Raw genomic sequence first — 26,990 nt, 5'->3', positions numbered from 1 at the left:
GAAAATCATACCCTGCTTTATTAAATTTACAAAGTGAGCTTGAATTAAGCTGCTGCTGAATTAAGACTTAAAAACCAGCGACTGACAATGAACTCATCAGGCTCCAGAGTTCATCCATGGTGTACAGCATGATTTAGCAGTGTTAATTTCATTGATCAATAGCTTTTAATCATAGGTTTCATGGACAACTTTCCTTTTTGTGACAAAAACAAGATAACAACTAGATAAAACTAAGCACGAAGATAAAAACATACGATGAAATGTATTGATGTCTTTGTCAACAAAGAAAAACAACTTCTCCTCCGGGGGGAAGTTGTTTGGAAAGGCAGGACCAGTTTAGAAATGATCCAATCACACTTGATGTCAAGGAAAATAAGACACTGTAAACCATGTGGAGCAAACAAAGACCACAGGTTTAATGCACTTCCTCACATACCTTTTTAGACCTGGAGGCCACACCCATCTTTGATATACAGTCCATAATCGAGACCACAAGTAAAGCACCTATTTGCTGAGAGGTTTGCCATGGAGTCTTAAATGTTGATGATACTATATAGTTGAAAACACTGTGACTGGTGACTAACACGAGATAAAAAAAGAAGAATAGATGCACACACATTCACTGGCCACCTGCCCAGTACAGGGTTGGAGCTCCTTTTGCCTTCAGAACTGCCTCAATGCATAGAATTACTGCCATGTGATCGGCTGGTGGGATATTTGAGTTTACAAGCATTTAAATGGGCATACCTGATGATAAAATATGTGTTGAATGTGTGCGGCTGTATAAATGTCAGTCCAGTTCTCTTTATTATTATTATTATATTGTCACATAGGCCACTCTGTTGGAATTTGTGTCAGGTGGCTCGAGCGACGCTGCCACATTATGAATTGCACTTTTATTCATTTTGTACATTTATATTTCTAACTGTGGCACTAATGTGGATATAAACAATCAACACCGCAGCGCTGTATGTCGGCCGCACCGTGTTTGCTCAGCCGAGCCGTCGCTCTGTTGCACTGCTGTGAAAACGGTCCTGCACACGGCGCGCTTCACACCGTCACATCTCGGGCTTCCTAACAAAACTCAGCTTGTTTGCCATGTGACGACACGCAGCTCTCGAGCGTTGAGGATCGTTAACGTGTAAGAGAGCTTCGAATCAAATCTTTTTGTTCTTAGTTTGCACAGCAGCTAATTCTGTGCACAGAGGAGATCACAGTGGTGGAATAAGTATGCAAGCTTGGAAATGAATCATTCTGAAGGATTATTTACAGATGTAGCGGACAGCAACATCCCCGTTCGGCTTCATCGGGCTGTGCTGGTGTGGCTTGATCACTTCTTTGTTGACACTGGCTGCAATAACAAACCCGCCAACTGTCAGAATTTGAATCAGATTTGGCTAAATTGTGATATGCGTTTGTGTGTCTGTGTGACATTATAAGATAATGGCTCTCTTAGATTAGTAAGTAAAGTGCAAGTTCATTAGTCACTTATATAAAATAATATTTATTTCAACTGTGACAGAAAACAAAACAGCTTTTTTAAGCCCTTCAGGTTCAAATATCCAGAATGTTCTCCAACATTCATAATGCCCAGTGTTATGTGCCCTGTCGTCCCTTTAATTCTCTACATACCCAACTTTTAATCTCGCCTTTATCTCGCTTAGATTTGTCGTTGCATTACATCTACATCCAGCACCCAGTCTGCACTTAGCATAATAAGACTCTTTGGGCTCTGGGATATATTGCAAATATATGGAAATGTCTAGATTTTCCTACATTAGCATTTTAATGGAGTAGAAGACCATCTCGTGATTAATTTGCCTGCAGATGCATGCACAAACAGCGAGCCTACAGCTCTATCATCCCACTCTCCCTCTTCTTCCCTCTCGCTTCCTCACTCGATCCATTTCCTGCACACGCCTCATCCCTCTCCTCCCGCTCTGTGTCCCTCTCCGTCTTCTGTCGCCGCTGCCGTCCTCGGTCAAAATTTGCATGCAGAGTGATGAAATCGCACAGGCCTACACCTGTGCCACACACCCTCCCTCCATTCGACTCCGAATCGTACGTTCACATTGCTCTCGCGCACAGACTGCTTTCGAAAGAACACAAACATCTTTTCCAATAAATAATAAATGCTCAGTCCCTCATTGTTCTGGGGAAACTGAGAGAGCCAAAAGCCTGAGTGATAGGAGCAGAAACCCGGAGGAGGGTGTCTGGCATCGTTAGGTGAAGCTGAAGATTTGAATTTGCCTCCGAAAGTGAAACTAAGCTGCAGCTTTGAGGTGACGACCCTCTTTGTAATAATCGGAGGCAGAAAGGAAAGCAATCGATTCATTTTAATTGCCCTCTCACTGGAGGATCTCTGATTCTTACTGGGAGAATTTCTTTAATTTTTTTCCCCCTCCTGCCTTGAGACAGCCTTTCCCTCTTCACTCACTGATCACACTCTTCCACATAATCTCCCTCCTCTCCGCTTGTGTACTCCTCTCTGATCTGCTGATTACTGCTCGCTCCCTCTCTCCCTCTCTCCTTCCTATTGTTGCTGCGTCTCCTCTCGCCTCGCCTCCCGTTCCCCTCTCATTTTTTCCCTCCCTTCCCCCACTTGTTTTCTTGCTTCTTCTGCTTTGCCAGATTTTTTTTTTTTTTTTGGCCATTTATGTGCTCAACCAGGATTCTGACAGTTTTTGTTTTTTTGTTTTTGTTTTTTACAAGAGCACATGTGCAGACAGACTTAAGACAGTAGAGTGAAAGGCAGGATTTTTACTCATTTGCTATGTACTTGTTTCTAAAGTTCGAATGAGTCTATTGTCATAGCCAGGGTTGAGGTTTTTAGGAAGTTCAGACACAGTTTATATATATATATATTTTTTACCTGTACATAATAACCACGAGTGAAACCAAGATTAAATTGCACAAAATTGCAATAATGTACTAAAAAATACAGAAAATGATGAGCTAGTTCTTATGGGGAAACCAAACAGGCAAATAGAAGAGTAAACGGGGAAGGAAAAGCAAAACAAATGTCTAAAAATGTCCTAACTGATGTGCTGGAAGCACCACAAATCATGTCCATGTACAAAAATAACTGATAAAAATATTGTCACTATTTATCAAAGTGCCTCGATAAATTTCCCCGATTATGTTTTTCTTCAAACTGCCTCCAGACCATGTAGCAGCTGTTTTTTTTGTGTTAATATGCAGCAGACTGATTAAATAACTTGCAGATCTCGATTCTTTTTAAGCATTTCTTTAAAAAAAATTAATTTAAAAAATCGATGCTGCTCTTTCTCTGTCTCCATCTGCGACTGCTCCAACAAAGTCACCTCTTCCACTAGAATTAATTAAACTTGTTGGCTTCCTTTCATTTTTAACAACTTTTGGACGCTTTAAGGCAGCAATTTATTTTTGACTTTCCATGGGATGTGTGCTATTTTCAAATTTAAGTCTTAAGTTTTAGCAGGCAGTGGGGTTCATTTCGAATTCTTCTGGCTTTCTTTTGAAGTTGAACTGGATTTAAGGAATTACGCATTTGCAGCACTCATCTCATCCTATATGGAAGTATATAACACCATAAACGTCACGTTTCTGATGAAGCTTGATTTCAGAAACAGTTTGTATGCGTAGCGAGATGGAGACGGTGCTGCCTTACGCTCCATAACCAAATCTCTCTTTGCAAAATCAGTCCAAATGCTAAAAACTCTGCTGCAGTCGAATATGTATCCCTAATAAGATTAAAATATGACATCCGTGGTTCACGCATACGGGAGAGAGACTGGTGAGGAATATGGCAGCCGATCAGCTGCATAATTATGTTCGTCTCTACAGTATCCGAGGAACTGCGGTGCGTGTCGACGTCTTCTCCGATTTCCGGCCTTAACCTGATTTCTTTCAGTAACCGGGTTTCTTGTGCGCATGTAAATGTAGTTATTATCACGCTCTCGCCATCCTCTCCCCTCCTTCGGCCTCACTCCTTATCGTTTCACCCGGAGCCCCCACCCTCCCTCCTGTGGAGCCTTGTGCTCTCTGCTGACTTTTGTCAGCGTGGAGAATAAAGGTTGGTTGGCCCACAGTGTAGGCCTGAGAGCCTACTGGTCAACACTGAGGCTTGCACCAGCATCTCCCATCTTACCCCACTGGTTGTGCTCCATCATTGACCGTGCTGCGCGGAGAACTATACATCACAGCTCATTATGGATATCATAGCACATGCATTATACATGATTTAATTACCATATCTTTGGGGGGAAAAAGGGATGCAAACCTATTCCGCGTTTGATGAGGACTTTGTGCATAATGGTTTGTTACATGAGAAGATTGCAGTAGAGGAAAAGCATGTGGAAAAAAATATCTAATAAGGTTTTTTTTGTTTTTTTCTTTTGGATGGCTTCCTTTAGAAATGAGTCAGCCCATGATTATATCTTTGCATACTGAATCCTGAAACCCCCTTTGGAAAACTTATTTTATTGTTAAGATTATTTTTTTATTATCTGTTAGGAGGTCGCTGTCATACTTACCTTCAGTACATTTCCTAAGGTCACGAGGGGAAGGGGGAAAAGAAGTCAACCTTCAGCATTGCACACAGTTCAGCAGGACTCCAGGTGCCAGGACATGAATCACGTCTGCATGGTGCCATCTGCCTGTCAATTAAAGTGGCAATAGACAACTCCCCAGAGCTCTCTCCTTCGAGTGAATGCCCGTCCAACATTCCCTCTTTTTCTCCTCCTCATCATCTTCTTTGCTTCCTCCAGCAACAGGACTTTTTTCGTTTTTCTTATAACTCTACTGGCGGAGAGAGTTTCCCGAATCAACCATTTCAGCTACCTACGGAAAGCTACAAATTCTAAGGAAAATTAAATCACTGTTCTCTTCCTGGTTTGATTGTGCAATTGAGCCCCCATTTTCCGGCAAGATTTTTGTGCCCAGCGGCAGTCAGGGTTGCACAGTAAAGTGAAACTGATCATTATTCTGCAGCCACTGCATTGTGCATTCAACATTTCCTGCAACCCATCACGCCTATCATCATACTGATGAGACCAATTTAAACCGTGGATAATGATGGATGATGAACTCTATACTTAAACAGTTACTTCTTTACCAAAAACGATTCAGCACATTTTGAAGGATGGAAGGGTCTAATACATGTTTACGCAGTTTATTCATCTGCATGTACAATGCTGTGCAAAAGTCTTGAGTCACCCCTTTTGCTTCTAAGCAACCAGATGTAATTTTTTTAAGTGCTGTTGAGTAATAGCGCTTCAGGCTTTCTAGAGGTGTTTCTTTAGACATTGGCTGCTTCTTCACTCATTTTTACTTGGTATATCTCAGCATGGTGTACAGTATGTAAGTATGCCAAATTGTCAAATTACACAAGAAGTGAACTGAAAATCGGTGGCAGCCGGTCTTATGAAGTGATGAATCCATCAGCCTACCAGACCTCTTCTATGCAAGGAAGAGGTCTGGAGAGAGGTAGCCAACACAGCTGATTTAAATGGCTAAATTACCTCCTCAACATGTCTTGAAGTTCTCCAGAGGCCTGGTAATGAACTAATCATTTGATTCAGGAGTGTTCACTCAGGGTGATATCTAAAACCTGCATGACACCGGCCCTTGAGGCCTGGAGTTGGACACCCCTGGTCTATAGCCATCTGTAAAACATAGTGGAGGCTCTGTCCTGGTTTAGGGCTGTCTGTCAGATTTGAATCCACCATGCAGTACCATCTGGAAAGTGTTAGATTGGCAACTGCTTTTGCACAGTACTGTAGTTTCCTTGGTTTTATCTGACTCATCCTGTAAAATGCCTTATCCTCTAACTTTCTGTTAGAGAGGAGCTTTTAGATGCAAAGATCCACCTACAGTATTTATAGTGGAAATGGAAAAAACAGTTTCTTTGCTTTAAAGTTGTTTATCAGTATCTTCTTTAGTAACGGTAATGGCATTTAGATAACTAGCATTGCTCAGTATGTCATGTTTATGGTGATAGTTGATATTATGCAGCTTTGGAGGCTTTTTAAAAGCCACAAAATGATTGAATGAAGTGACTGCGCATGTTTACAGAGTTTTTAAACATTTCCTACATTCCAGTACCTACATTCATTTTTGTTCCTTCTTCTGTATTTAGATTATCATAATCTTCACATATAACGCAAAGTAGTGTGGCATAAATACAGCCACAGAAAAGTTGATTTGTTTCTGCATTCAGGTTGCAGTGCGCAAGTAAGGGCTGCTCATTGTTTTATTGCTTTTTTCCTTTTTATATTGAGTCTCAGTTTGTCAGTAAATGGACTGTGATGTATATGAGAATGCATTTGTATAAAATAAGAGAAAGGCATTTTATATATTGGAGGTTTTGAAGCATATGGATAGGTATGTCATAGCAGCATTGCTGGTATTTCTAGACTTACTCGCAATGCTCCTAGACTTACTCCTCCAAACCTCTGGGACTGCAGTCATACCTTTTACCTTAGGTGGTAGCAACAATATTTGAGCAATCCCTGCAACAATCACCCAGTAATGCACAGCACATTGTTCACACAGTGCTTGTTTCTTTAGAAACTTCTATCGAAATGTTGAATTTCTGCTTTTTTGTGATAAGATTCTCCCAAAAATATTTCTGTGTTAGCCTGACACATTAAGTGTTTTTTCCTTTGTTTAGTGTGCTGTTAAGCAGTATTTAGCACTACATTGTGACTGTAGCCTTGAGACACTAATATTTTTCCAGTGCTAAAGTCCTTTTAGTCCTTTCCTTTTTTTTCCAATGCCATATGTGTTCCAAGTATATGGATCCATCTGCTTTGGCGACCCCTTGCGAATAAAGCAGTTTTATGAAATCCCAGTTTTAATTTTGATAAGAGCTGGTGGGAAGCCCCAAGGGAAGACAAGTACTCTATCACAGCGGCTGTTTGATGTGTGGTATTTTATAATTTAGTCACTAACCAAAAAATGAAAAGAAAACAGCTGGGTAGTGTACGTCATTAGAGACTCAAATGTCACAACGTTTATTTTCATCCACAGATGCATGAATTTTTCACCAAGATCTTGTGTTGTTGTAGTTCTGCGTAAAGCCTTCTCCCGCACGTCCCAAAGGTTCTGAGTGATGTTAAGGTTTGGACTCTATCCATGTGTGAAAATGATGTCATGCTTCCTGAACAACACTTTCGCAATTTGATCCTGATGAATCCTGGCATTGTCATCTTGAAACCTGTCTGTGCCATCAACATTTACTGATGGAAAGAACCTGGTCATTCAGTATATTCAGGTAGTCAGCTGACCTCATTTTTGGACACATAACTTTGCTGAAGCTAGACGTGACCATTGGAAGCAACCCCAGACCTTAGCATTGCCCTCACAGGCCTGTATAGAAGGCACTAGGCATGATGGGTGCATCACTTCATCCGCTTGTCTCTTCTTACCCTGATGCGTCCATCACTCTGCAACAGGGGAAGTTTGTGCTCGTCAGACCACGTGACCTTTTCCCTTGCACTGGAGTCCAAGCTTTCTGCTCCCTTGCAAACTGAATCTTTGTTTTCTGATTAGCTTCACTGATAAGTGGATTTCACGTCACCGCTGTTTAATCCCAGTCCCTTGAGTTCTCTTTGCATTGTGCATGAGAAAATGCTCTTACTTTCAATATTAACCATGGCTGTGATTTATACTATTTATTATTGTTAATATTAATCTGGGCATCTTTTCCACAATGTGTTTTTTTTTTTTTTTTTTTTTTGTCCTGTCTTCCTCCCCTCAACACCAACCAGTTGTTGCAAATGACCGCCTCTCCATGAGCCTTGTTCTGGGGGAGGTTTCTTCCTGTTAAAAGGGAGGGTTTCTTTTTCCCACTGTCGCCTAGTGCTTGCTCACAGGGGGTCTTCTGATATGATGTGACTTCACCAAATGTCTAAGTGATTGCTGATTACGATCATTCTCTCACACATTTCTTCTCCACGATAATGGTTCACCACTATCCTTATGGATTTTAATAATCCGTTAACCTTAATCCAGTTTTATTGCTATCAGCAATCTCCTGAGTTGATTTCTTTGCTTGATGCTGGTCAATAATTTGTCCCTTCAGAAGGGAATGACATCTTTTCCAAAACCATAGGATGTTTCTTCTAACACAGTTCAAGAAATGAAAAGCTGCTCACTGCATCAGTTTGGGGGAAATAACCTGTAGCCAGGTCAAACATATTATTCTCTGCAGTGATTATCCAATAGAAGGCTCTTGTTAGCTTGTTGGCTTCATGTTTTTGTGTTTCACACAGGATTTGTATGTTCCTTGATTGGCTCCTTTTTAATGTCTTAATTAACTGATGGTACTGTTTTAAAGTGAAAAACTTCCTTCAAATCAGATGCGTTCATGTCTGTTAAAAGATTTAATTTTGAAACATCAGTAGAAAGTGCTGAGTTTAGTCCCTACGAAAGAAAGTTTGAAAGCACAAAGAGTTGTACAACTTGAATTTAATAAAATCGGAATGAAACACTTGATGTCTGCAAATCAGTGCGTTCAGGTTCTTGTCACAGTTATCCGCCCTACTGGAGTGTCCTCGAGCAAGCACATTTAATCGCCACAAATCAAATGTTCCGTACGTCTTGTTTCTGCTGAGCAAATCAAGAACTCTAAGAATCAGTAAAGATACTGTATCACGCACACACTATCAGCTATACGTGGAAGAATATGGCGGCAATGTTCCAAAACATCCAACAAGCGCGAGCCGACCTCGTCGCCCAGCATCAAAACACAACCAGAGATTTGCCAGCTCGTACTCTGACCTCCGTGTGATCCCGTGCGAAATCTTTATTTCTCTGTAAACAACTCAGACTTCTCACAGCGAACGAACATCAACAAAAGGAGCCTTGGCTGCACTCGGCTATAAACACGCAGCAGAAAATGGCTTACATCTCTCAGAGCCTATTAAAGCAGCATTATTTTCCTCTTCTGTCTGAGTTGGTGCATCATCATCTCGACAAACTGCCTGATTAGACAGACCCAACTCATAAGAAACCTAAACATCTGTAGCTTCCTCCTCTCCTCCTCTTTGTTTTTTTTAAGCTGGTCTCAGAGAGGAGGAACAGTGTCGTATCTTTGGGTGTCTTTGATTCTATACTAACATGGGTGTGGTGGGTGATGGCAAGAGGCCAAGCTCTGAAAACACAGCAACACGCGTGCTCCAGTGTGCACGCTGACAAGGATTGCAGGACCAGAAAGAAACTTTAATGCCAGCCTGAGCAGTGCTGTGTGCACGCTGGAATGCTTAAATGAGCTCTGTCAGTATGTAACTTTACAACATGTGGATAATAAAAGGTAATAACTGCAGGGGGGGCAAGAAACACTTCTGGAAAGTTGTCATTGTGCATGAATGTGAGTGTGACATTTAGAGCCGACCTTTTTGTCGCCGATCATTCTGGCGTTGTAGTTTGAGTGACGCTGGAAGGATTTTTGTCTTTGTTCTGTCTGTGAACGCTGCTGCATGTTGTGTTTGTGCACGCACATGTGGCACTGCCTTTGATTCTGTGTGCGCGGTGCGCCCGTGCATGCGGTGCACCAGAGAAAAAGTAGCAAGGCCACTAACAAGTTAATAAACTCCAGCTGGGCTTTGTTGTGCTGAAGAGTGGCTATGAAGCTCGAGCACATTCTCTGATGTTTAGCTCACATTTCTTCTTTTCAAAGCAGAGCCGAACCCAGATTTTACGTTTTCTTGCTGTAAAGAGCCTGGTAATAGTTACACCCCTATTTTTAATGTGAAATATAATTTATTATTTCACTCTATTTTATCAGCTGCCAATTTTAACACCTTTTTAGACGTTGATTTCAGTTGTTATGAGCCTGCTGAATGGCAGTTATCTCTTGGTATCAATCCCAAGTAGGTGGCCTCCGCTTTCAACTAGTGGGTAGTTATACCTCATTCTGCCCTTCTGAGTGGAGGTTCACAGGTTAAAACGGCATTAAAAGTGGCTGACGTATAATCAAGTCAGCTCTCAACCACAACAGATGAATTTGCCACCAAAAGCGAGCAAACTCTTGTTTTTACTCAGTCTTTAGCTTTGTTTTGGAACAAAAGGTTAGACGTTGGCACTTCCTTTATTTAACCCACTTTTTACCATGTAAAGAGTGTACATGTGCTAGCTTAGCACAGCACTTAGGAGCAGAGATTATACACGGACAGTAGACGTCTGTGTTGCTCTCTGTTTATCTCTCATTACAATGGATGGTAGAGGCTTACCGAGCCAGCTCGAAGGTAGAGGGGAGTGCGCCTACTGGCAATATGTGTTGTACTGATAACAACTGATAACAGCCATTAAATGGGCCGATAACAGCTAAATCGCATGGTTTAAAACAGATGTGGTCACACTGGAACATAAATTTAGTTCAAACATAAATATGTCAGCCGCAAAACTTTTTTTCTTTCTTCACAGTTGTGTGCTTGTCGAAAGGTTTACAGACGTTTCCTTTTTGGGAAGGCTGGCTCGTTGGCGTGTGGGAATCCCAACCCAGTCACATCCCTTTTTCACCTCCCTTTAGAGCTCATTAATCAGATAACCTATGTATTTTTAGAGACCAGTGTGTATGTGCATATTCATTGTTGTGGGCACTGTGCACACTCCCACAGTGGCTAAGTAGTTGTTAGTTATTTTGGATCTCCTTGAACCTTTGCTGTTTTTGTCCACCACATTTATATTAATAAGTGCACAACAAAATATTAGAGCAAATTCTTAATATAGCCACTGCAGTTCAGGCTCAGTAGAAACTAGGTCTACAGCTAGGTTAGTGTCATTTCAGCCTCTTCTGTTATTAGGCATGCACGGGGAAAAAATAGAAATACATCTCTGAGTGATTCTATATACTCAGAAAAACTGCAGCTGACTGTATATTTTGGTTCCCGCTTGGTTTATTTCCTCTGTACTGTAAACATCAACCTATTGGAGGTCATTCTCCCATCTGTCACTCCTCCCACCATCTGCCTTAGATACAGTTTACAGTTTAGAAACAGTTTAAAATGCAGCGCAGTGCCAGGTACAGCAAGGGTCTCAAACCGCGTACCATGAAGGACAGAAAGTCTGCAGGTTTTTGCCTTCAGAAGTGCTGAACTGATTTCAAAAGCTCGACATTAAGCACACAGTCTATCACAAACTGCAAAAAATCCTTTAGCCTGTGCTATCTGTAATACCCATGTTAGACCTTTAGAAATTTCACCTCAGCTCAGAATAATCTCCTGGTACTCTGAGACACATGGTTGGAGATTTGTATTAATAGAAGCTTTTATTTATTTATTGTGATTATGCTTGCGCCTCAAAATTAATGTCCCGGTGATTTATTTATGTTTATTAAGCACCATTAGTCAGAAATAAGATTTCATGCTATGCTGGGAACTGTAATTCCAGCTCTTGATCATTGCTCTCTGTTGCTTCTTTCAGTGAGAATAAGTAGAAGCTCAGTTTATAGAAATTCTGCTGCATATGATGTAGTCAATTTTATGAGCTTATAACTTTTGCTAAACAGCAGAATCTGTCGCTTTAAGGGGTAATTAGAGGATGCTGTTGCATTAAATTCTGTTAGGATCTGAGTCCACTCTGCAAACAAATATAAAATCTCCTCTTAAATATAAACCAGCAGTTGTACTGTCCACCCATGTCAAGCCAGCATACACCTAATCTTGCTATCAAGACCAAAAGCATCTGAACCAACAGGAGCCGGCTGACTGGCAATAAAGTAAGAGTCTTCACTCTGCTGAAGTGGAAAATCTCACTCAGTCTAGCATTATTGCATGTAACTTTGACCTGCTGAGTTACAAATAAAGGTTGAGGGTTTTGATTAATCACCAAGTTACATATTGACAGACCCACCATGCCAGCGACTTGCAGTCATGTGAAAAGGAGACTTTTCACTGCAGTCCTTTGAAAACCCAAGTCCACCCTTACTCACGCCATCGGAATTAAGAGGGTCAGTAACTGATCATCAGCAAGTGTGAGCACCTCTATGAAAGCAGCTATTTTGGCATTTTACAGTTTATTACGAGTGTACATCCCAGGAACTTCATCTCAAGGTCAGACACTGAGCAGTACAGTACGTCAAAAGCAATTTCAAAGCATGGTAGTGGAGGGTGATGGTTTGGGTTCATTTTAAAGCTACAGGACCACCTGAGCACCTTACAGTCATTGAGTCAAGTCCTCTGTATGCCAAACTGTTTGTCCACTGTCCCAGCTGTCATAGGGGAATCCGTCGCAGGGCTAACACATTAAGACAACCATTCACACTCGCATTCACACCTACGGCCCATTTAGAATCACCAGTTAACATTGCCCATTGGTTCTCTTTGGACTGTGGGAGGAAGCCATAACCCACAGTAACACAGCAGAAAATGCAGACTCTGCACAAAATGCAAACTCAGGACCTTCTTGCTTGCAAAAGCGCTAACCACAGAAGACTGTGCCACTCTAGTATTCTAGTCAAATCTGAAGCCATCTGTTTGACAGCTAAAGCTTGGCTGAAATTGGGTCATGTAACAGGCCAGTGATCTCAAGTACAGCAGAGAACAGAATGGCTGAAAAAGAAAAGAATCAAGGTGTCCAAGTCCAGATCCTCAACCTAGTGCTGAAATGTCGAGGTGGGACCGAAAGCTGTGCATAAACAAATGTTTACATACCTCACTGAACTGAATAGTAAGCCAAAATTCCTCCCCAGTGATGTTAGAGACTGATAAAGTCACACAGAAAATAATTTCATTGAAATATTGCTGCTGAAGCTGGTTTTGGAAGCTATTGAATCATTGGTTATATTTAGTTTGTCCCAAGTACTAAACAGACTTCTGTGAAAAGATTTTTACCACTTACATGTATATTATTACACACACACACACACACACACACACACACACACACACACTGAACACATGTTCTGATTGCAGCCAATAACTGGGCTGCAATCAGAAGTAAAAATATGATTTAAAAAAAGATTTATTTATTTATATCTTTTGCCTTCCTTACATGAGTGATCGCAACAGCAGATATCAGTGGGCCAAACTGCTGCATCACCACAGTAACAAATCTCTGAGTTTGTTTTAAGCAGCTGTTATGCTTCTTATTCTTGTTCTTCTGTAAACAATGGAAGTCTGCATAGTTTCGTGGGATTTAGCGCCTCCTGAGGTAGCATTTTGTACTTTTGGTGAAACTCAGGCTAACCGTTTCCCCTGTTTCCAGTGAGATTTTAGATTTTCCTTTATTTTTTGTTAATAAATCAACTGTATTTGTTCTGTGTAACATCCATAGATGTGTTGCTTTTGATTTTCAGTAAAAACAAAGTAAAGAAACCCGGTTGTGGCTAGCGCTAGGCTAGGCTCATCAGAGCCCTTGACTAAATCAGAGTCCTATCAGCGGGAGTTTGGAATAGTTCTGACAAGTGCTTAGTGGGCAGTTGGATTGTGTGCTGATAACATTACAGACTTGGTTTTTTTTTTTTTAATTTATTACCTTGTAAAAATGCATCTCAAACTTCCACGCTGTGCTATATCTCTATGGTGCAGCTAGCATATGTTGCTAAAGATCTGCATTATCAGGATCATTGGAGTGAACGGAGATGACGCGACTCTTCCATTCATCGACTCTGGGCTCCATGTGCTGTGTTAATGGTAGTTGCTTGGTTACCAAGGAAACAGGAGAGTGATGAGATATGGCACAACACGTGTCTTGGCAGCAGTGCCCGCTATAATACCAAAAGTTGACTATTGTAGATTTGAATGAGAAATATGATCTGTGGTGAGAAGACTAAGTTTAGTTTCAAACTGCTACTTTTAATTTTGTGTATAAGCAGGACAGAAATCCCAAGGAAGATTAATGGTAAAGGGCTAATGAGGAGCTTGCATCTGCTTTCAGATATAAGCAGATATATATTTTGCTACTTTAGACCAGTTAGTGAGAAAAACAAAGAAAATATGTTAAAGTTGATGTCCAACACTGTGCTTGGGTAAAAATACAGCCTTGTGTTAGTGAGAGTGAGGAAGACATCAATCAAAGGCCATTTCAACCTCTTTCATATCTCTCCCAACCACTCACTTTGAAACACCAGAAACAAATCCAGCACCAGAGAGAGAGAGAGAGGGAGTTATAGAGTGATAGGAGATAGGCAGAGCAAGAGTGAGGGAGTGAGAGAGCTTTTTCTATTTATAACCTGTGTGCCCGGAGAGGAGGGAGATGGTTGTTCGAAAGCACACTCGCGCATGATTTTGTTCCGCAGTGCACAGGCTGCTGCTTAAAACACACAGGAACATACAGCAAACACTGCACATGTCAAACAAATTATATACCACGCTGGTGATGAGACGGGTCATCACTGGGAAATTTAATGGCTGTTTGGTATGCCGAGAGGAGGTACATGATTGGTCCAGTAATCATCCATAGGAACTGTACTGCCCCCCACCCCCCTATCACACACGCACGCGCCATATATGGAAAGCATTTTTGTGTTCTTAAAGCTGGTGTGTGTGTGTGTGTGTGTGTGTGTGTGTGTGTGTGTGTGTGTGTGTGTGTGTGTGTGTGTGTGTGTGTGTGTGTGTACAGAGACACATTTTAACTCACACACTCACAGTTCAGCATTATTTTATGTAGCTAAAGCAACAACTCCTCCTCGCTCCTCACTTACACAACCTGCAGACCAAAACATTCCCACTGAGATTTATCTGTTTCACAACATCCACGCAGAGGGAGTAAAACATCAACAGTGTTTTAACACTGATTATAGTGGTCTGCGTAAGGAAAACTTGTAATGAAGATTTTTTTAAGAAAATCTTTTTCAGTGGAGATTTTAGTTGCTTTCATTTTTCAGTTTCATTCCAACTAAGAAGTTCATCACCTGTTCTACATCTCAGCTGGAATTTCTTTTTAAATATGTTTTTTGTTTTTTTGGTTGTTGTTGTTTTTTTTTTTTGTTTTTTTTTTTTACCTGTTTGTTCATCTCAACCCAATTTAAAGTGTAGTTTGATTTCATGTGTGTACAGAACACATGAATACAGGTGTAGTAGGTTCAGTGATTTACTGAAACATGTAGGCGTGACACGGGAATGCAACATATAGATAAAAACTGACTTTGCACAGTCAGTCAGGGGACGACCGTGGTTCAGGGGGTTGGGAAGCTCATCTTGTAACCGGAAGGTTGCCGGTTCGATCCCCTGCTCTCTCTGTCTTGGTCGTTGTGTCCTTGGACAAGACACTTCACCTACTGGTGATGGCCAGAGGGGCTTCTGTCAGTATGCCCCAGCTGTGGCTACAACTGTAACTTGCCAGTGTGTGAATGTGAGAGTGAATGAATAGTTTAATTGTAAAGTGTTTTGAGGGTCTCAAAAAGCGCTATATAAAATGCAATCCATTATTATTCTAACTTTATGGTTCAACACAGCCTTAGGAAGCTGTCTTGTAGTCTTCAGGAATAGTTCTCTAGGCTTCTTGAAGGACATTCAAAGCTCTTCTTTGGATGTTGGCTGCCTTTTTTTTCCTGTTCTCAGTTCAGATGATCTTCAATAAAGTCGAGGCCCAGACTCTGGGGAGGCCAATCCATGATCGTTCTTTAAACCAAGTGCAGATGTATCCCACATGTCCCTTGTCAGGTCGTTGTTGAATGTTTGTATTTCTTAACAACAACATTCAGATCAGTTTTCTCAAATATATAGAACGTACTGCACTGAGAGATGCCATCCTCAGAAGCACAACATAAAGAAACGAGACTTTTGCACAGTACTGAATATAATACTTAAATGTCTGTAACTCCCATACCACATTTTTTATGACCCACGGGGCTTTTATCTTGCCAAACGAAAGACTTGAAGGTAGTGTCAAAGGTGAGCTCCCAAAGATGTGAGAGTATAAATATTAGTGCAAACAGAAGGACCTGAGAAACTGTCACGTTTGGAGTTTCACTACGACCTCTGTGGCTGCTATTTTTTGTGTAGTTGCAGTTTAAAATGTAATAACCCTAAAATGATAATTTGCTATTTTTACATTTCCATCTGAAATCATCAAACGAACATGTTCAAACATATTAATGAATTTTTCACAGGGATGATAGAATATATAAACTCTTTTTTTAAACCCCTGAACTGCCACTGGTTCGATGGGATACCCATCTGTGCCAAGAGAAACTAACTGTCGGTGTCTGTCTTTCACTTTATGACAGAAGATATTTAAGCAAGTTTCCTAAGAAGCTGAAACATCGTTAAAGTCCAAATGCAAAACAGGGCTCGGTTTGAACCCTCGTGACTCGTAGTTTCATGTTGACCTCCTACACAAATCCAGCTCAAACTTTTCTCGAGCTCGCACCTGTGGGTGGGCCTATAAATAGCACGCACACATTTTCTCCTTCGTTTTCACCTTAGTGTGAGGTTTGGTTTTGGCGTCCAGGTGTTTCTCAGTTAGTCATTTCATGCGTGCGAGCCCTGCCTGATAATGCAGATGTTTATGAAGGAGAGCCCCTCTGCTACACAGCTGTGCACATATTTCCTCACCTGCTTCATGTATGGGGCGTGTTATTTGTTCAGACGTTGTTTTTTATTATATTTATGTCTGAGGGTTTAAAAGTAGATGCATGTAATGTGAGAAAGCAGGCACTATTAATTCAGGTTTATATGTAATGTCCTCAACTATTAAACATGTCCTTTCCCGCTTTCTCTCTGTCTCTCTGCAGCGTCAGACAACAGCCAGCGGTTTCAGGAGACATGTTTCGCCTTCGCTTTAACGCCGCAGCAAGTTCAGCAGATCAGCAGCTCAATGTAAAATTTAACGCCGCTCCGTCAACGCAGGATGCTGAATTGTTCATGAATAATTCAGAAATGTACAGGGTTTGCGCGGCTGCGCATTGATAAATGTGTTTCTGCTCTCAAAGGGACATCTCGGGGACCAAATGTGACTTCTCAGTTCAGGTTCAGTTGCGGTTTTGCCTGTCGGAGACCAGCTGTCCTCAGGAAGACCATTTCCCCCCCAATCTGTGTGTGAAAGTAAACGGGAAGCCGTGCAACCTGCCGGTGAGAAGCGCTCAGCCGTTTAATAAAGAATGTTAGAATGCCACCTGGAAAACGACATTAATGATATTCGCTTCTCATTTCTAGGGTTATCTTCCTCCAACCAAAAACGGTGTCGAGCCCAAGCGGCCCAGCCGCCCAATCAACATTACCTCACTGGTCAGATTGTCCACCACAGTCCCCAATACCATCGTGGTGTCGTGGACCGCTGAGATCGGAAGGGTAGGAGCCAAAGCTTTTTGCAGTGTGTGTGAATAACTGACACTTTAGATGCGTAATGAATGAATTTAAACATTTGCTGGTTTGCAGCTGCTCAAATACGAAGGCTTACTTTTTGCTTTTCTCAGCTTTGGTGTCGTTCTGAAGTTGAAAGCAGATATCTGACTTCCTGCAGCTCCCCCACCCTCGTCTAAGCCTCTTCCATCAGACAAACACGTAAACAAGCTTAATACAAATAAGACGAAGCTAATTCTGGCTTTACAAAGAAATGACATAGAAATATTATGTGTGAATGTCTTGTGTTCAACTCATTGCACTCTTGCTCCTTTACTTCCTCTGCAGACTTTTTCACTCCTTATACTTCCAAGCACTTGAATCACAATATAGTCTTTTTTTATTTTTAGTAACACAACATAAGGGACTAGAGACAAGTTACGGTTTGACTTTTTTTTTAATGGCATCATGATCATTAAAAAAATTAAATAAATTCTATTGTGTGCTCTATCCAGATACAACACGGTTAATTAATCTGGTGTTGGAGCTGATCCGCAGGTGTTATTAATGTGAATTTTCTGTCTTAAATAGAGGTCCTGAAAATCTGCATTAATCTTGATTAATGTATGTCCCCATTTATGCAACGAGGTGCTGGCGCATTCCTCAGTGTATGATCACATCACACGGTGTTCTTAACTTACTGTGTTCACATAGATGACAGACAAAAAAAGAAGAAGCAGAGAAGAGCCTATTTAAAAAAAGACTTAAAGAATACTTTGATTATATAAAGAGGCTTTCAAATTGGTGCGAAGCCCAGGAAGGGGCACAGTGTTCCCTTTTTACAGCCAAACGTTGTAAAAGAAAACCAAAATTGGATAAAAACTACAACTTCAGGGGAAGATTTCCCTTTAAAATACATGGATTCAGAGGCGTTTGATGAAGGATTTCAGGATAAACGCGTCATAAATGTGATTAAGAAAATTCTGTCTTTATATTTGCTGGCTTTTATCGAGGTGGGTGCAGCGCGACGTTCCGCAGACGGACAGTAGAGGGCGGTAAAGGAAAGGTCTGAGAACAGAAGAGCTTGCTGACTGTTGCACAACTTACATTAGTGTCACAGCAGATGGATCGATTTCACTGAGACTGTGGAGGCAAACATTGAAAGTTATACTGAGTAACATGTTCAAGGACGTGCTGTCACTCTCTGTCGTGTCTTCCCGTGTGTTCAGAGTTACTCGATGGCGGTGTACTTGGTGAAGCAGCAGTCGTCCACAGTGCTGTTACAGAGACTGCGAGCTAAAGGCATCAGAAACCCAGACCACTCCAGAGCACTCAGTAAGGACCTCTTGTTAAAAGAAGCACCTATCCAGTGTATCAGCTAATGCTGTTCTTCTGTTTCCACTGTAATTTAATGTATCAAAGGCTGAATTTGTGGTGTGGGACAGGGCAAAAGGCTTAAGACTGAACTCTTGTTTTGAAATGTTTTCATCCAGTCAGATGGGAGCTGTCTGTATATTTCTTGCATGCTGTTTTGCAAGTTGCATAAAAAGATTTAGGTGCAGTCAGGCAGTGATTCAGGAGGCTCATCTGGTAGGAGAAGTCAGGACTTTGGTTCTGACACTGACACGTGTTTGTCCTTCTCCTCTACCCTGCAGTAAAAGAGAAGCTAACAGCCGACCCAGACAGCGAAATAGCCACAACCAGCCTTCGAGTGTCGCTCCTCTGCCCGGTAAACATGCTCCCTGCTCCTCATGAATTTAAGGCCCTTCTTCGAGGTTCAGTCATGCCCAAACACGTTGCTCCACTTTTTACTTTTCTTTTTCCTCTCATTTTACTTTGTATGTGACTCGACATGCCCTCGCACATAACTTATGTATGTGAACATGAACCACCTGTCTTATTGTCTTCTGGCCCCTATCCTGTTTTGCTATATGGGTTTGTTGTGTTTGTGACATTTGTGTGTCACTTATACTTCCTTCGTGGCCTGACTACGTATGTGCTCACCGCGCAGCTGGGGAAGATGCGGCTGATGATCCCGTGCCGGGCGCTGACATGTTCCCACCTGCAGTGCTTCGACGCCACACTTTACATCCAAATGAATGAGAAGAAGCCCACCTGGGTGTGTCCCGTCTGCGACAAGAAGGCGCCGTACGAGCATCTCATCATTGATGGGTAGGTCGCTGTGGCCTGCCGGTGACCTTTGATCAAATAGTGCCAAGAGTGGTCCTCTTCTAAATACCGTGGTTGTAACAAATGCTTATTTCAGTTATTGTTGCCTTTCTATCAGCTCAAAGCAGCCCGGCCGTTCTCCTCTGATCGCTGACATCAATGGGTTGTTTTTGCAGAGAGAACTGGATATTGGATTTTTTTCTCTCTTTGGTTTTTTTCAGGCAATTTTCTGTAAACTTTAGAGATGATTATAGAGGAAAATCCCAGCAGACCAGCAGTTTGTGAAACGCTCAGACCAGCCCGTCTGACACTAACAGCAATGCCACGTTCAAAGTCACTTAAATCACTTTTCTTCCTCATTCTGATGCGTCGTTTTGAAATTCAGCAGGTCGTCTTGTCCCTGTCTACATTCCAAAAATCCACTTTGGTCCCATGTGATTGGCCAATTAGATATGTGTGTTAACAATCAGTTGAACAGGTGTACCTAATAAAGTGGCTGGTCAGTGTATGTGCCACACTATATTTTTTGCAGCAAAAAACAGCCTTTATGTTTAAAGTCCCAGAACACTGTAACAATTTACCTCGTCTCTCCTTTTCTTGTTGTTGTTTGTTTGTTGTTGCTCTGTGGAGCGTTGTATTGTTTTCTTTATTTACTCTGTTACTCAATGCTTGCTATGTGGTTCTTCTTCACACACATATATATATATATCTATATATATCTATATATATCTATATATATATATTTATATATGATGGGATACAAATAAAATGATACAGCATAAGGGATTTACTCTAATAAATGTAGTGGGGGGGGGTTATCTTCCAAACACTTGCTCAATATAAAAGAACCGTTTGTGGAATGATTTTTAGAGAGAAACTGTAAAGTGGATGTGAAGTCTTTTTCTCTTGGTTGCTGTATGACATGTGTGTTTGTTCTCAGGCTTTTTGTAGAGATCCTCAATAGCTGCACGGACTGTGATGAGATCCAGTTTAAGGAGGATGGCAGCTGGGCCCCCATGAGGTCTAAGAAGGAAGTGCAGGAGGTGTCCTCTGCTTCCTATAACAATGGGCTGGATGGTGAGATGAGGGATAAACAAGGAGGGAGGGAAGGGGAATGCTAGCCTGAAAGCCTGCCTTTAGTGATCCCAGCTTTAATTAGGCGAGGCATCTGTTGGGAGAAGTTGTGTTTTGTTTTTTTTAACTGTTCAGTCTCTGAAAAGCAAAAACATTTGCACAAACTGATACATCACCGCCGCTCTACAGGCTCATGCCGGACCGCCGCAGGCTCAGATCAGCGGAGCTCCTCGGCATCCAGCCACGGAGGCAGCGACAGCAGCAACGGCAAGAAAGTGGAAGTGATCGACTTGACACTGGACAGCTCCTCAGACGATGAAGGACCGGATTCGCCGCCGCCGCCGCCCCCAACGCTGCCTCCTCCTATCAAAAGAGCGTGCCCTTCGATGTCCCCGACCTCGCCACCCGTCATCAACAAAGGGTGAGGCGAGCACACACCCTAGATGCTGATTTAATCTCCGCAGGCAGGTTGAATTTGATTAAATGTGAAATTGATGCTCGTTTTAGCCGCTCGCGTGGGCAGTTTTGTCTCTCTGCTTAAATGATTCATGAGCACAGCATCTTCTTGACATTTCACATCGGCGCTCGCAGTCGGTGCCCGAGCGTGTCGACGAAACATTTGTGTCTGATGACCCGATTGACTTTCCATAACTCGCCTCGCTTGCCTTTTTTGCAAACAGGAATCAAAGTTCAGCCAATCATAGTTTGTCGCAAAATTTCAAAACTGCCGACAAACAGACCCGACTGAAGTCTTGAATCCAGCTTTAGTATGGCTATGAAATTTAAACAGCTGCCTTTTCTACCAATCCAAAATTCATTAGGTGCATCTGCTGCTCCCATTTCTCTTTAATGAATCCTGTGAGTGTTACTTTTCTAATTGAAGGTGACAGGACGGCCCTGTGGTTTATCCCAGTACACGTGACACATCATAAAAGCCTTATTAGAAGTTACGTGGCTTCTTTAGTTCTTTATCTCTTCGTCTTCTTCCTCTGTGTTTGCCTTTAGCGTGTTGAACCTGCACCATCAGGCCTCTCCTGTGAGCCGTACCCCCAGCATGCCCGGGATAGACACCAGCTACATCCCTCCTGTCCCCCCTCTCATCCAGGACTACAGGCCCTACTACCACACCCCCAATGACCTTTCAGGTAATGACACACATACAGGATGCTTTGCAAGTATTCATGAATACATGTGCATTAGTAAAGATACTGTTGTGTACAGTGCATTTATGTAAACCTAACTATAACCTATATCATTCACAGTGTGTAGCCAAATTTTGTTAAAATTGTGCTAACTTTATGTAAAATTCTGCCAAAGAGCCACACTGTTCTAACATAACAAAAGTATTGTGCAAAAGTCTTGAGTCACCTCTCATTTCTTCCTGTTTATCTTCCAGTGAGCCACGCTTTGTTGTCATTTTTCAAAGTGCAGCAGTTCTCCAGGCTTTCTGAAGGTCTTTGGCTCATCGTGGCTCATTCAGTAGAAGTAATAATTAATAATAAATGCTCCTAACTCAAGAGAAGAAGCAGTGTTGTGTTTACACATAACAGACAATTTAGCAACGCATTTTAAATTCTATCTTTAGCACTTTGTTAGTAGTAGCCTGACACAAAAGTTTGCCATTTTCATACTTTCTTTAGTTGAATCAGATGAAAAATGCCAGAGCTAACACAGTTTGACAGATATAAAATAGTATTTTTGCTCTAACACAGTGATTCCTAAAGAGCTATTAGTTAACTGATCTCAGTGTAGTGTGCAATGTGTCCTTAAAAACACTGAAGAAACTGCATAAGTGGAGGACAAAAGAAGTGATAAGACCAAAAAATGTCAGGCTTAAAAAAAACAAAACAAACTGTAGCCTCGCTTTGATTAATGCAGAAAAGACATTGATTCATTATGCAATAACATGTGGAAAGCGTCTCATTTACAACAACTTCATGCTGAAAATGATCCCAAACATTACAAATGCATTAAAAGGACAAACTTTCACACTGCGATGGATGTTCGGAGAGTAACTTGGGTCAACCTGTCTTGCCCAGTGATATTTGGCATGCAGACTGGAGCAGCCAGGGATCAAACCACCAACAGAATAGTAGATAACCTGCTCTACTTCCTGAGCTACAGCCACCCCAAAGCTTACAGCAGCTGGTATTCCCAGACGGTCTTTCATCCAAGTGCTAACCATCCCCTACCCTGCTTAGCTTCTGACTTCAGCTGAGACTGGGCATGCTCAGGTTGCTATGGTCATAAACTCTAACAATAACAGCACTGTATTTCCATGTATGATTGCAGGTGTTTCAATATATTGTTGTGCCTATTTCCCATTTTTCTGACAAGGAGGTGGCTCAAGACTTTTGCACAGTAAATTCTGAAAGAAAACACAATGGAAAAGGCAAAAAGCTTAAAATTGCAACTGAACTTAACTCTTTAACTTTTAATGAATCGACCTTGCCTATTTCACAGATTTGTGCCTCTCTGTGCTTCTGACTTCTCTTAACTTAAAAAACAAACAAACCATACAATATGTATTTGCATTTGTGATATTCATCACTGACTTTTTCTCTACTTTATTTCCAGAGTTGAATTTTTTCTCTTTTCTTCAAGGGGACAATCATCCGGTACGTACAGCAGTGTTTGATATTGTGTAAACGTGGCTGAATTTAGCAGCTGAAACACTTTGTTGTTTTCAGTAAAATCCTGGAAGCCTGTGAGAACAAAATGTTCAAAACGTGCTTATGGAAAAAAAAGAAAGCACAAGCTTTGTTTTTAGCCCTCCTCAGAAACAAGCTGCCCTCTTTGTGTTATTTCTCATAAAATGTGTCTGTTACCGAGTGTTTTTATTTCTTCTGCCTCTGGGCTGTAGTCTGTACTGGTTATTTAAGGAGAGATGAAGGTTTGCCAAATGAGAGTGTCTTGCATAGCTTCAGTAGTGCAATATCCAGCTGTTATCTGCATCTGGGATTTCTTCTGCCAGTGAGGATGAATGGGATGCCATATGTGTCTAAAATAGTATTAAAATTCAACAGCAACTGCACATCAAGAGTCAGTATTGCTTTGCATGAATCCACAGACTTCACAGTGAGGAGTTTTTGTTGGAGAGCGGTTTCGTTGCTTCCTGAAAGTTTTAAATACACCTGTGCTCCAGTGGTCACCTGTAATGACTTACAGGCGTAGGTCAGTTTTACACATTCTTCACAACTGCATGTATCCATACCTGTGACAGCGACTGTACATGCAGTATAATACGTGAGATTTGAGTTAAAGAGTTTTTGGAGAGCTCGCCGTATGTGCCCCCCCCCCGTTCTGGGTCATGACCGCAGCCTATGGGTATGAAGAATGAGTTCCTTGACCCTGCATTCTCTTCGAAGACCACCAGATGGCGATATCTGTTTTTCCAGACTTTGGGTCATGTCGAAGTCTGAAGGGAAACTTCTTTCTGTCTTCTTGACTCTCTCTTGCTGAGTTTATGGGCTAAGTCGCTCATTTTGGGTCATATTCAGTCTATTTATCTACCTATCAGCACTTTGGTCAGTGGTTGCTGTTTTTAAAGTGCTTTATAAATAAAGTTGGCTTGGCTGTTTTTTTTTTTTTTATTCCTGGTCATAATGTGTTCTATAATGGAGCAAGTCATGACTTCAGAAACAGCAGATGACTATTTCCACCTTTCACACTCTCTGTGGTTCAGGTAAAAGTCGCTTCCTGTTTAATGGAGTTCTATTTCCCCACTCTCGCTAAACCATCATTTATATGGGATATCTCTGTCCCATATGAACAAAGACTTAGGTATACCTAAGTCTTATCTTACCATACCTAGGTATTACCTTACCTTACAAAGAACCTTGAGATAGATGACTGTTGTTGTGAAGTGAAACTAACAAGATCACACTATACACACTTTAGTAAAATGGAACGCCATCCATCTATTGTCTTCTGCTGATCCGGGGCTGGGTCACGGAGCCAGCAGCCTCCCTCTAAACCTCCTCCAGCTTATCTGAGGAAACAGCAAGGCCAGCGGAGGCCTGCCAAGAGATGGAATCTCTCTGACGTGTCTTGGGGCAACCCTGAGGCCTCCTCCCAATGGGACATGCCTGGAACACCATGCCAAGGAGGCATCCTTGTCAGACACCTAAGCCACCTCAGCTGGCTGCTTTTGATGTGGATGAACAGTGGCTCTACTGTGAGCCCTGCCCAAATGGCTAAACTCCTCACCCTATCTCTAAGGGAGGTCTTCTGAGAAATCTCTTTTCCACCACGTGTATCCATGATCTCATTCTTTCGGTCGCTACCCAGAGCTTGTGACCATATTTGAGCGTAGGCACATCTTTGCTTTTACACTCACCTCTCTCTTCACCATGACAGAGCACTACATTGTCTGTTATTAAACTGTATCTTATGCAGAACAGCTCACCTGCGTGAAATGCACAATGATTGCCTGTTAGAGTTCTGTCTGTTTGTCTGGGATAGTTTAGTAATCTCTTATGTTTCTCTTATTCTTCTCTTATGTTCTCGCTGTTTGAATGTGTTGTTAGTAAATGAGAAACATAAAAGCAGGATATGCAGATGGGTGAATGATATTTGAACTACTCTCAGACTTAAACTGACCCACATCTGGGTCTTTCAGGACTTTGTGCCTCACTAACACCCCCTCCCTGCTTCTGTTTCTGCCTCCTTTCAGCATTACAACATGGTTATGGCAGCAGCGGCGGCTGCCTCGGCCTCAGAAGACCACGAGCTGCTTCTCAACCGCTTCATGCCCTACACCACCACCTCCTCCGCCTCCCACCTGTTCCTCGACCAATCGGCAGTCTCTTCTGCGCCTTCGCTGACAGCGCCGACCAACGGGGTGAGCAATTCGGGCAGCACCAGCAGCCTGGTCTCGTCCAGCAGCCTCCGTGACACTCATTCGACACACTCGTCCTCACATTCGAGCTCACACTCCTCACACACGCATCCCGGGGTGGTGGCCAGCCGGAGCAGCACTGAAGCTGCGGTGGCGGCTATTTACGGCGGGATACCCGATGTTATATCGTTGGACTGACCCTGGATGAGTGGAGATGACGGCGCGGGCACAGCTGGAATCCAGTAACAAACTCAACCGCGAGGGGTGACTTTTAAGAAACTAGACTGCCCCCCCACCCCACCCCCCGCGAGTCATCAAACCCTGAACATTCGAGGAGCCGTGACGACGAGTCGGTCTCAAGAAGAGCACTAATAATATGAGCGGACAACTGATCCTAGTCCAGTCCCGAGTCATCACTTAAAGGTGTGGACATTGTGTTGGTGTGCTGACTTTAGATCAGAAACCTGTCCAGCATGTGAACCCACGTTACTGCTATACTGGTACCAACCCGGCACAACGAGCAAAGATGCTACCTGAGCAAAAACACAAAGGAGGGGGGGCTCTTTTCTCTCTTTTTTTTTCTTTTTTTTTTTCTCTTTTTTTTAAATAAAAACAAAGGAGCGGCACCGTGTACAGAGAACAGAATCTATTTTCCTCTTTTACTTTTGTATGTTAAATCGGGACAATTTCAGTCTAGAGAGCTGCTTCAGTCGTTGTTTGTAAGTGGAGGACTGAGTCGGATTTAATTTTTTTGTGTGTTCTCACACAAACACGAGCTCATTCATATGCCTGTTGCCATGTGGTTTGCTCTCTTTTAGCTATACCCCGTTTCCAGATGTCAGATTTGCATTTCTCCGATCTAAACTTCACTTCTCTCTGCGTGCTGTTCTCTTTTTCTCACGTTCAAATTCATGGCCGACGACGGGAGCTTTTCAGACGCTGAATATACAGTTTATTCATGTGCTAATAATTTTATTATGCTTTTAAGTTATATATGATATTTAAGCCTTTAGAAATATATATATATATATGAATATATATGCATTCCCTTTGACCTTCAGGTTGATGCTGTGGGGAGTGTGGAATTAGCCATTTCCATTTTATTTTAATGTTTTTCATTTCCTCTCCTCAATTCCCGCCTCCTTTTAGAGACTCTACCTGCAGACAGCATTTAGAAGTGAAACTATTTATACCTGCCAGTTTAGAGGTTTTCGATGGAACAGTTACAGTTGTTTATTTCATTTGCACAATGCCCCCCCCCCCAAAAAAAACGACAAAAAAACCACACACGGTACCTGAATATGATCAAAATAATCAAGAGGGTAGTTTGATCTGTGCGTCACAGTCTTTTCAGTCTGCTGTCCTTCCTTTAAGCCACTTAATCCTCTGCCCACCGTGTCTCGTCTTCTCTGTTGATGATGAAGGTCAAATTGGTGTTGTAGCAGCGCTAGGCCTTTTTAAAGATACAGGCGTCCATAGCACGTGACTAAGCTTAAAGTTGTGCCTGTTCTTTTGTTTTTGGGGGTTTTTTGTTCTTGTTTTTTGCTCAGATTAATGTCTTAAAAGCTTACCCACAACCCCTGGCCCACTTTCCTTTTAATGCATCTTCTGAAGATCAGACCTGTGACTGATATCATCTCAGGAGTTTTATTTGGGAAAAGCAGATAATAGTGGGACACAGTTGAAGAAGGCAATCTCAG

General features: G+C 42.0%; 1 protein-coding gene across 3 annotated transcripts in view; it reads left to right on the top strand.

Annotated features, from left to right (window-relative positions):
- Positions 1-25,890, top strand: part of LOC308398804 (E3 SUMO-protein ligase PIAS1-like) — a 52,872-nt gene extending 26,982 nt beyond the window's left edge. For all 3 annotated transcript variants that reach the window (XM_080885617.1, XM_080885618.1, XM_080885616.1), the window contains exons 3-13: positions 16,661-16,745; positions 16,859-16,997; positions 17,082-17,216; positions 18,437-18,542; positions 18,863-18,936; positions 19,219-19,379; positions 20,317-20,453; positions 20,640-20,871; positions 21,456-21,595; positions 23,028-23,068; positions 25,126-25,890. In XM_080885617.1, the coding sequence (XP_080741743.1) occupies positions 16,661-16,745; positions 16,859-16,997; positions 17,082-17,216; positions 18,437-18,542; positions 18,863-18,936; positions 19,219-19,379; positions 20,317-20,453; positions 20,640-20,871; positions 21,456-21,595; positions 23,028-23,068; positions 25,126-25,488 (1,613 nt within the window). In that variant the 3' untranslated portion in view covers positions 25,489-25,890. The remainder of the gene's footprint in view (positions 1-16,660; positions 16,746-16,858; positions 16,998-17,081; positions 17,217-18,436; positions 18,543-18,862; positions 18,937-19,218; positions 19,380-20,316; positions 20,454-20,639; positions 20,872-21,455; positions 21,596-23,027; positions 23,069-25,125) is intronic.
- Positions 25,891-26,990: the final 1,100 nt, after the last annotated feature.

Source organism: Rhamphochromis sp. 'chilingali' (assembly GCF_963969265.1).
Source record: "Rhamphochromis sp. 'chilingali' genome assembly, chromosome: 6".
In the NCBI taxonomy this organism is placed as follows: domain Eukaryota; kingdom Metazoa; phylum Chordata; class Actinopteri; order Cichliformes; family Cichlidae; genus Rhamphochromis; species Rhamphochromis sp. 'chilingali'.
Note: the sequence above shows the minus strand (reverse complement) of the source record. Positions and strands in the feature narration are given on the sequence as shown.